General features: G+C 48.6%; 1 protein-coding gene across 3 annotated transcripts in view; it reads left to right on the forward strand.

Annotated features, from left to right (window-relative positions):
- The window catches only part of phkb (phosphorylase kinase, beta), a 42,373-nt gene extending 33,114 nt beyond the window's left edge, over window positions 1–9,259 (forward strand). For 2 of the 3 annotated variants that reach the window (XM_047041260.1, XM_047041258.1), the window contains 14 exons: window positions 692–796; window positions 1,062–1,144; window positions 1,611–1,701; window positions 2,332–2,390; window positions 2,740–2,902; window positions 2,998–3,079; window positions 3,241–3,298; window positions 4,933–5,023; window positions 6,256–6,461; window positions 6,742–6,876; window positions 7,104–7,233; window positions 7,486–7,593; window positions 7,708–7,848; window positions 8,163–9,259. In XM_047041260.1, coding sequence (XP_046897216.1) covers window positions 692–796; window positions 1,062–1,144; window positions 1,611–1,701; window positions 2,332–2,390; window positions 2,740–2,902; window positions 2,998–3,079; window positions 3,241–3,298; window positions 4,933–5,023; window positions 6,256–6,461; window positions 6,742–6,876; window positions 7,104–7,233; window positions 7,486–7,593; window positions 7,708–7,848; window positions 8,163–8,300 — 1,590 coding nt within the window. In that variant the 3' untranslated portion in view covers window positions 8,301–9,259. Of the gene's footprint in view, window positions 1–691; window positions 797–1,061; window positions 1,145–1,610; window positions 1,702–2,331; window positions 2,391–2,739; window positions 2,903–2,997; window positions 3,080–3,240; window positions 3,299–3,529; window positions 3,621–4,932; window positions 5,024–6,255; window positions 6,462–6,741; window positions 6,877–7,103; window positions 7,234–7,485; window positions 7,594–7,707; window positions 7,849–8,162 lie in introns of all 3 variants that reach the window. The other variant, XM_047041259.1, reaches the window with a different exon arrangement.
- Window positions 9,260–10,923: the final 1,664 nt, after the last annotated feature.

The following is a 10,923-nucleotide window of genomic DNA, read 5'->3' on the forward strand; positions in this document are numbered from 1 at the left end:
AGCGCCCACCCGCTTATTAGCATATCCCCCGGCCCAACTCTGGGAAAGCGAGGGGCGGGCGGCAGCTGTTCAAGGGCACTGCTGGAGTCTGGCCCGGAGCCGGACCGAGAGCTGACGGGCCGCTCCTTCCCTCGTGGGTCTCCTCGGGACGAGGAGTCCCGGCGTGCTCTCAAACAAAAGCCACATCGTTCGCAGATAAATCCATCACTTGTCCGAACCCAATGCTGAAAAGCTATTCGGATGAGAGATTTATGTGCCCTGATGGAATAAGGTGAACTGCCAGGGGCCATTATGATCCTGTGTGTGTGTGTGGGTTTGTGTAGGTTAAGAGAGGGAGAGATGGAGAGTGCCTGAGTGTGTAGTAGCCGAATGTGTGTTTCTGTTTGAGATGAGAGAGAAAGAGAGAGGGGGTGGGGGGGGGGTGGGGGGGTGAGTGCAGTAGCAGAGTGTGTGCTTGTGTGTGGAGATGAGAGGTGGAGAGAGTGTGTAGTAGTGTTGTGTGTGTGTATGTCTCTTCATGAGTGTGTGAGATGCCCGTTGCTGCCCTCTCAGGATCGATGGGATGTTTTATGTCCTGCCCAGGATAATGTATACGTGGCTACCTCAAGGCCATCCATCTCAGCTCTGATGCTCAGGTAACGCTCTCTGTGTGTGTGTGTGTGTGTGTGTGTGTGTGTGTGTGTACCTGCAGATCTATCGTATCCTAGGGAAGACAGTTGTGTGCTACCCGATCGTCTTCGATCTCAGTGACTTCTACCTGTCTCAGGACGTCATGCTGCTTATCGATGACATCAAGGTGAGCCGGTGACCTCACATCCTGCTGCGGGTCTGTTTGTCCACTCCTCCTCCCCCCCTCTCCTGCTACCGTTCGTTCCTTTCAAACTGCCTAAATGTCGTATCGCGTAACGTCTACGTTATACAGCCTCACGGTGAAAAGGCCACGTAAGCAGGAGTGTTGCTAATGGAGTGTTGCTAACGGAGCGTTGCTAACGGAGCGTTGCTAACAGAGTGTTGCTAACGGAGCGTTGCTAACGGAGTGTTCCGTCCTGTCTGGAGTGTAGAACGCCCTGCAGTTCATCAAGCAGTGCTGGAAGATGCAGGGACGTCCCCTCTTCCTGGTTCTCATCCGAGAGGACAACATCAAGTAACGTCTCGCATACCCACACTCATAAAAACACTTAACACACTGTGACAAACAATATACACTTGAGGTGTCCTGTGTGAGGTCAGACTCAAATCTTTACAGCAGCTCTCATGATATCACGGAGAGGGTTCTGTTCAGACAGCACTGTGCAAGCCTCTCTCTCTCTCTCTCCCTCTCTCTCTCTTCTTGTAGTAGAGTGTATTGCTCATCAATGCAAGGGTTGTGTGTGCTGATGCCAATTTAATAATGCTCATTTATATCACTCTGTCCTTGCGGTTAGCTTCATCACGCCAGTATTGATCCGTCCCTAAAGAACACATTTTAAATGCATTCCAATCACTTACCTTTCAATTTACTGAAGAATTCAATAGAATGACATGTTAAACTGTTCAATACCTGTAAGGGGCCTTATTGTGTGGATTAATGACCGCAGTCAGTAAAAATGCCCTCTGCCTCCCACCACTAGAGGGAGCCGTTTCAACCCAGTGCTGGACATGCTGGCCTCCTTCAAGAAGGGCAACATCGGAGGGGTCAAAGTTCACGTGGACAGACTGCAGGTTGGGAGCATCACTTTACTCTAGCACACTATTCCATTCGAATATGTCTTCCGATGGGCTCTGCAGGGTAATGGCAAGCAGTGACATTTCGAGATGTGAATTGTCGGTATTCAGCTCACGAGCAGTATGGAAGCAGGAGAAACCCTTTCATGGTCTCATTGGTATTGGTGCAGTGTCCGTCCCAGCACGTGCTTCTCACTACCTCTCCCCCAGGGAGCTTGCCCGGGAAAACCACATCACCTGTTTTTAACACCTTGATGCCCAGAATGCCTCCCTATGTCTTCTAAACGACACCAGCAGTCATACAGCTCCACTGGCCTGCTATGTGTTACATACCTGGAACGGTTTCTTCCGTTTCCTGTCTCTATTTGCGTGGTGCGTCTTTTTTTTTAACTTGTTTTTTGTATTTATTTCATCTCTCCTAATCTGTATTCCACGGTCCACTGTCTGGCGAAAGACTGCACCCACAAATTAATTGATGTTGGCCTAAAGATATGTTGTCAGTTTTGCTGCACTGTACGATGCACGATCGTAGGTGAAGGGGATACCTCCTCTGCTGTCTTTTTGGACATCTTTGGTCTGCTAAGTGAACCCAATGTAAATGTGTGCCCTGCCGCCCGGTCCAACCAGACGCTGATATCAGGAGCCGTGGTGGAGCAGCTGGACTTCCTGAGGGTCAACGAGTCTGAGTAAGACCTGCCCCCCAGTGGGGCCTGCTAGACCAGTCAGAGCCCAAACCATGTCCATCTGTCTGAGGTTCCCCGTCACGAGGACTTCTTCAGATCGCTCATTTGAGATCTGTGCTGGACCCGGTTAAAGAAGCTGCTCTGCTTCTCTCTGCTTCTCTCGGCTTCTCTCTGCTTCTCTCTGCTTCTCTCGGCTTCTCTCTGCTTCTCTCTGCTTCTCTCGGCTTCTCTCGGCTTCTCTGCTTCTCTCGGCTTCTCTCGGCTTCTCTCTCGGCTTCTCTCTGCTTCTCTTGGCTTCTCTCGGCTTCTCTCTGCTTCTCTCTGCTTCTCTCTGCTTCTCTCTGCTTCTCAGGATCCCAGAGTTCAAGAGCTTCGAGGAGCTGGAGCTGCCCAAGCACTCCAAGGTGAAGCGTCAGATGAGCACGCCCAACGCCTCGGACCTGGAGCAGCAGCCTGAGATAGACGTGCCCGAATGGCAGAACAAGCCCACCTCTGAGGTCCTCAAGAAGTTCTATGTGAGTCCAGCCCAATGACCTGTGTGGGTGTGTGTGTACACATGTAAATGTGTGTGTGTGTGTGTGTAACCATGTTGCTGTGCGTGCTCTTACAGGAGTGTGATTGCCTTGCCAGTCAGGCTCAGCTGGCCAGTATTCTCCTGAGCAAGGAGGGGCCTGACTTCTTTACCAAGGATGGTAAATAAAATGGACAAACATTGATGCACACACACACACACAAACACACACATACACACACATCATAGATGATTCCCTTCAGAAACATCAGTGAATTTTTTATTTATTCCTTTATTTATTTATTTTTGTTTGTGTGTGTGTTTGTGTGTGTGTGTTTCCAGAGAACCTGAGGGATGAGCTGGAGAGGATCTACAGAAGAGCAGGAAGCAGAAAGCTTTGGTCAGACACCTCACCGACCCGCACGCCTCTCACTCCACAAAGCCCTCCTCTCACTCCAGACTCACAGGAGCTCTGTATCCCCAGTGTTCTAACAGTCCTATGCTCTAACAGTCTCCTACCTGTTCTCTCCTGTTTGTCCTGTACTCACATTCACCACCAACCTCCCACACTGCTAACACACTGTACTGTGTCATGAACCGTGCCTCCTCGCTCACACTGCTGGTCTCATAGGATGGCAGTGCGCTATACTGCGGCCATCATCAAGAAGGTTGCCAGTTCTATTGCCCCCCATATCACCACTACGTTGGTCCATGGCAAGCAGGTAACAGGCTTGAAAAGGCCCAGGCTTCTGCATGAGTAGAGCTAGCCAGCCTGTCAGCCTGGTTGCCAGTCTGCCAGCCAGCAAAGTAGCCAGCCTGTCAACCGGTAAGGTAGCCAGCTAGGCAGTCAGGAGAGCAGCTGGCCAGATAGTCAGCCAGCCAGGCAGGCAGGCACGCAGGGCAGCCAGGCTGGCGAGGTGGACTGTATGTACAGCCTGGTCTTCCAGCGTTTTCTCCCTTAATCCTGAGTGGTCCTGATGCTTCATTGACAGTCTCTCTCAACAGCATCGCCCACGACTTCTCTAAGGCTGCTCTGAGTCACACACGCTCCTTGACCTCACTTCCTGTTGTCCTTGTCCTCCTTGTTGTTGGTTGCTGTTGTGATGGTGGTTGATTAACGGAACATTGTTGTTGGCAGGTGGTCAGATTAAAATTGTAGCTATTACATATGTCTCACCTGATTTGCAAAACTATGGTTATTTACCGGAGCCATGTGAGTAGCAGTTGTATATACAGTACTTATGATGTAGTTTAGGCCAGTTTGCGTCATGATATAGGATAAGATCATTTCCATGGTGACCTAGTCCATGTGTTATGTTTAAGTTGTGCTGCCAAGTTGGTGACAGGATTCCAGAACTCAAAGGATCCCAACAAGCAGAGATCGTTCATGTACACCTGCTCCAAATCATATTATATACCCCAGAATCATTAACATTCAAATGTTTCTGCTCAATAAAGACTCCACCACACAAACCCTTTTCCCTCCCTTTCCCTCTCCCCCTAATCCAACCAAACAGACACCTAATACTTATTAATTAATTGCCCAAGTCTGGAAACAATGTGTGGAGCGAGAGCCGAATGCTTAAAGACAGAATGTTTACGTGGGCTTTATTCCTGATAGGCTGGCTGGCCCTCTTGAATGCTAATACCGTGTTTAGATTCCACAGAGAGGCAGCATCTGGAGGTTTTATCAGTCTGCCCGTTTGTATGGCACCTTCAGTGCAGTCCCTCGTAAACACTCATTAACACTGCACTCACTGCACTCCTAGTTTGGTTGGGTATAATATTATATAAGGACATGACGGTGACATGCACTGTCACTGTCATAAACCGTTTTCAGTTCCACCAGTCACGCTGTCAGTGCTTGCTGCAAGCCACTCTGGGTTCTGCAGCAGAAATAGTAGCGTGTTAGTTAATGGTCTATTCTGGAGTAGCTCCTCTTAAAGGTCTTGAGTCCGTGAAGGCTCATAGGCAATCATCTCACCATAACGGCTGTGACTTAATTAAAGATCTATGTGTGTTTCTGTCCACCAGGTCTGTTGTGCGCCTCACTGCCAGTGTCTTAACAAAGCTAGTGGACAGCTTGGCCCCAAGTATTACTAGTGTGTTAGTGCATGGCAAGCAGGTAAGTCCACACGCAGTTGGGGGCCTAAATCATAGTTTCAACCATCCATTTTGGTTTTCTTTACTCAGTATCTGACACATTTCGAACTGCATTTGAACGATTTATTTGACTGATTATCAATGAATCAGGTGGAAATATTGGGAGGAATTTTGAAAAATTAGCTCTTTTTGTTAGTCCTGTGAGTGCAGCTTTGTCAGGTCCGTTATGTATGACTTGTGTCATGCTAACATCACTGTGTGTGTGGCTAGCCATCTCTGTAGCAAGGCTTCTAAATGCATTGCCATGGTAACCTCCATCCTCGGACTCCTTGCGCCAGTTGTTGTGGTGTGGACTGATCCTCCAACACACTGACCACCGTACTCACCTACACATGTATTCATGCTCACATGACATAAGCTATGCTTAAGTGGAAATAGGTTTTGTATAGGTCGTCAAAGTTTCATAAAGAGAGGAGTTTTCCCCTTAGAGAAAGACTTTGAAAAGAAGAAAGGGGCAGTGAAAGGAGAGGAGGAAATATGAAAACACATATCCACATCTCTCCCTTCTGGCAAGTTTGAGGCTATTCATTCCTCTGGAGTGGCTCTATGTGTGAATCTGCATATATATTGCATTCTGGAGGGACCCTTGACTCAGACAATATGAAAAAAGTTGATTTAATGTTTTCTTTTTTTACGAAGGCCGGTGTCCTAGTGCATACAATAGGAATATGGGTAGAAGATCTAACTTAGATTTTGTTTAGTTTGAATTATTAGCATGACAGTATCTTTCTCAGGAAATGTAGCACTGTTGTTAATATCTGCAGTCTTCCTATTCTTATCGGTGAACTACATTTTCTACTGCCCAACTCGTTCATCTGCAGATAGAAAGAGGGAGAACTATTTACAGTATACTGTAGAAGCTCTGAGTATCTTGTGTTTGGGGGGAATAAAAGCACCAACGTTTTATTAGATAATATAAAAGTATTTATGATATGAATGAGTTCTAAAAGTAGTTCTATGTTTGTGTTGGGTAAGAGACTTATAACTTATTACACTCATGATCAGATGCTAGTCACTACCCACAACCACTTTGAAGGATCGCTTCAATGTGCCACCCACACAATTCTAGTTCAAAAAACACAAACAAACACACACACACACACACACAGAGCACTGAGCTAAATCTGATGGCACATGGGGGGTGTGTCTTTTTTCTCATGTGTGTGTGTGTGCGTGTTCATGCGTGTGCGCCAGGTGACGCTGGGTCTGTTTGGCCACGAGGAGGAGGTGATCTCCAACCCCCTGTCCCCGGGGGTGATCAAGGGCATCATCTACAGCAGGTGCTGCCCCCCCGGTGGGGAGCGGGAGGCCGTGCTGCAGCAGGAGCTGGTCATCCACATCGGCTGGATCATCTCCAACAACCCCGAGCTCTTCAGCGGCATGCTCAAGATCCGGATCGGGTATGCAGGGCCGGGAGTGGGGGGGGGGGGGGGGGGGGGGGGGGGATGGCTAGAAGGAGGGGGGACTGGAGGAGGGAAGGAACAGGGTGGACGAGGTGAGGGGTGAGTCGTGTTTCCGATGGTACAGGGTGGAGCAAGTGTTCCTCAGTGTTGTAGAGTATTGAAATACTTCAACAGAGGTTACGGGTTCGATTCCGGCTCTGTACATTTCGTTTCGGATTAAAAAGGGTTTGCTAAATGAACCCCTCGTGATCATAACTGTGTGTGTTTCTGGCGTCAGTTGGATCGTCCAAGCCATGAAGCACGAGCTGGAGATCCGAGCAGGGGACATGCCCCCCCAGGACATCTACCAGATGTCCCCCAGCGACATCAAACAGCTGCTGCTGGATGTCCTGCAGCCGCAACAGACAAGGAGGTACACACACACACACACACACAGATTCATACACATACAATCATACACACAAGCATTCTCACATGCATACACATACGCAACCACTCATACCCACATACTCACATACTCACACACACACACCTACTCAATCACACACAAACGGACACACGCTCTTGCTGGCACGGTGTGGTGCGTTGTGGCAGTGTGTGTTCCTCACCTCCGTGGCGTCCCCCTGGTGCGTGTGTCAGGTGCTGGCTGCACAGGCGTCAGATCGACGGCTCTCTGAACAGGACCCCCCTGGGCTTCTACGACCGCGTGTGGCAGATCCTGGAGAGGACTCCCAACGGCATCCTGGTGGCCGGCCTTCACCTGCCTCAGGTCAGCTGACCCCGCCACCTGGACCCACTCAGCCATCCCAACCTCCAGCTGTGCCGACCCCCTCAGAAGTGGTCTGAGCTCGTTCAGCCTCTCAGGGAGGGTTTGACACGCGCGGGGGATGGATGTTGAATTATTGAGTGTTCTCATATCCGAGATGTGAAATACGTACTGCTCTGTGAATCACGGCGTGTCTCGGGGAAGTGTATTGACAAGCCTTATTTCGTTCCTGCCGTTTGCTTTGGTGTTCTGCAGCAGCCCACCCTGTCTGACATGACCATGTACGAGATGAACTTCTCACTCCTGGTGGAGGACACTCTGAAGAACATTGTGCTGCCCGAGTACAGGCAGATCATCGTCGAGGTAGGGGGACACCCAGGGGACACCTTGAGTCTGAGTGTTTACATGTGAGGGGACATGAAGAAAAGGTAGTCTGGTCTTTGACAAGCGTGTGTCACCGTGTCTCCTCTGGGACAGCTTCTCATGGTGGTGTCCATCGTGCTGGAGAGGAACCCAGAGCTGGAGTTCCAGGAGGAGGTGGACCTGGACTCCCTGGTGAAGGATGCCTTCAGCGATTTTCAGAAGGACAGCAACCGCCTGGATGCGAAGGAGATACAGGTGATCTTATCTGGTCCGCGGTGAAACAGCAAGACTGTCTGTCTGTCGGTCTCCTTCAGATATACTGAGCTTCACATCAATCGTTACAACTGACTGATAGAACCTTCTCTTTTCGCATGTTTCGAAACACCTTCCTCTTCGACTTTATAGCATATAGCTATAAAGTTTCCATTAGTATGTCCATGCCTCGAGGTGAAATGACCAGCTGATTTTCACAACACGTTCCTTCTCCCATTCCGTCTCAATGTGTTGTCTGGGAAACCAGGATCCCCTTTCAAGTGTGGTCAGTGAGACTAACATGTTGCTGTGTGCAGGCGGACATGGAGACCTTCTACAAGACTCCGGCGGTGGGGAAGCGCGGCACATCCAGCTACCTGACCAAGGCTGTCATGATCCAGCTGCTGCAGGGAGACGTCAAGCCCAGCAAGGATGACCCCTGCTCCGTCAGCTAAACCCCACCCAGGACAGTGACCCCTGCTCCGTCAGCTAAACCCCACCCAGGACAGTGACCCCTGCTCCGTCAGATAAACCCCACCCAGGACAGTGACTCCAGAACAACCACCTTGCGACCGTAGAATGACCCCAGGACAATATCTGGACAACCTCTGAGCACAAATCTCTTACCCCCTACTCTACCCAAAGTAGTCTATCATCCATTGTCCAACAATTATTTTAGGGAACCAGCTGATCATAGATCTGCGGCAACTTGACCTGGGAAATAATGCCTTGTCTTGAACTAGTCAAACTAGTCTAGTTAGCTTTGACTAAGAGTACAATCAGCAGTAGCCCCTGTACTGTTGTACATCTAAACATTAGTGCTAATGTGTCCTTTGAACTGGGCCCAGGGTCCTTGCATGGAGATTATACAGCATGACAATAACAGCTAGCAAAGATTGGTTTTGTGGGCATTGTTAGAACCTTTTTGTTTGTGTCAAAAGTGTTTATGAAAAAATAAGAGGTGATAGGCATAAAAGTGTTATCTACAATTTCCTCAGACACGTTTTCAGAATCATGCAGTAAGTGAGCAGACTCGCATCACACCTATGTGTAACTGTGAAAAGTGAAAGCATGGAGTTCCGAGTCCACCCTATTTTTTCTTTTACCTTATTTTGCTGTGAGTGTACATTCATACCTTTACTTCCCGTAAGCGTGCATACATTAGCATCCAACTTCCTAATGTAATAATATAGGACTTACATTGAAACTTCAGAATGCTTATGGTAGCATTACCAGATGACTTTGTGTTGCTTATGTGTTTATTGGAGGTTTATCTGAGTGTGCCTGGCCCTCATTACTCTTACTGTGATGGCTGCCTTGACAGTGTGCACTATCTATCGTTTAGCAAGGTGTTCTATTCTATTTTGTAAACTTAGCACTTCAACAGAAATAAAGTCGAGAGATGAAAACTGTTGAATGACTTATGATGATCTAATCATTGGACCATGTTCAGGAAATGCAGGAGACATCAAGACCCGCAGCAGTATTGGTAGTTTCTTTGCCACACTTTTTAAGGTGTGTGTGTGTGTCGACCCTCAGGGTGAATATACGTCTATACATTACTTATAGACGTATATTCACAAGTCTACACACACACACACACACACATCCTTTAGGGAAAAGAGAAAAAAAGAGTCGGTGAAGAATGTAACCTACTGCTTCACCGGAGAGGATCTTGTTTTATTTGATGCACTGACCAGACCGTAAAGCCACCGTCCTCTGGAATGCACTGTCCACAGTATAAATCAAATCTGACCGCCCCCCCCCCAACCTTCTCCACCCCTGCCTCTCTGTAAAACCTGTAATGTTTTCTCTTAAAGAACAAACATTAAACTTAACAGTGCATTCAAGCCAGAGTGTGTCTTTTTTGTAGGCGGTCATAAAGACTTGTTTAATGGCCAATATGCTTAAAGTCCCAACTGGACTGTTGTGTTTACTGACAACCTGGGTGCTTTGGAGCATCAGCCGGATCTGGGTCACTGGGTTAAAGAGCAGTAGATTTATTTTGTGTTTAAAAGAGCCATGAGTAACCATTAGACCAATTGGCCATAGTTTTAGGTCTGGGATTAAATCCCAAAATTGATTCCTCAGCACAACAGCTTCCAAACAACTGATAATGTCTCGCAGTTATTATCCTTTTTGATTCACTAAATATTTCTTTCCTCATTGCCTATCGAACTGGCAACCTTCAGATAACCGCTCAGCCACCTGACTCCCCATGTCCATAGACACATGACAGCAATATTAACTCATCAAAGCTGGTGTCTGTAACATCAAATGTGAATGCAATGTTTATTTAACAAACAATTGAAATCGTGTTCATTCGTAGGTGAACCATATGTAACACGACAATTACCTTTTTTTTATGATCATGGTTTACTGCTCTGATGTGCTTGAGCCATCAACAATATTTCCGCTTTTGACATTCGACTCAACTCCAGAGCTCAGCACAGGGGTGGCTGACACAGGGGTGGCTGACACAGGGGTGGCTGACACAGGGGTGGCTGGCACAGGGGCGGCTGGCACAGGGGCGGCTGGCACAGGACGCTCCACAGATGGCTTCTGTCTGGAGTTGAGCCAGGTTCTCTGGAAAGCCGACGCATACAGAAAGGGGTCAGCACCTGCACTGATGAACGTGATACTGTAGGCAAAGAGCTCCACCCTGTTCTTGATGCCCTCCAGGGTAGCTGCCAGATCGGAGCTTGAGTCCTTGAGAAGGAGGATACCCACCTCCAGCACGCTCACCCATGTGCATAGGAGCCCAGATCAACATGAAGACAAGGACCATCTAGTGACAATCCTCGCCATCCTCTCCCGCAGAACCGAGTCTTCCTCTTCACCTTTCTCCTCACCTTCCTCTTCACCTTCCTCTTCACCTTCCTCTTCACCTTCCTCCTCACCTTCCTCTTCACCTTTTTCCTCAGGCAGGAGTAGGAGGTGGCGATGACGGACAGAGGCACCAAGAAGAGCACCGACATCTCGTACAAAATGGTCGCCAGCAACCGTTGGTCTGTCTCCGCTTGTGTTCTGCAGAGGTGGGCCCCCTCTCTTGAAAGCATCCCAGGCGGAGAGAGAGAG

This window comes from Hypomesus transpacificus, chromosome 19 (genome assembly GCF_021917145.1).
Source record: "Hypomesus transpacificus isolate Combined female chromosome 19, fHypTra1, whole genome shotgun sequence".
NCBI lineage: Eukaryota > Metazoa > Chordata > Actinopteri > Osmeriformes > Osmeridae > Hypomesus > Hypomesus transpacificus.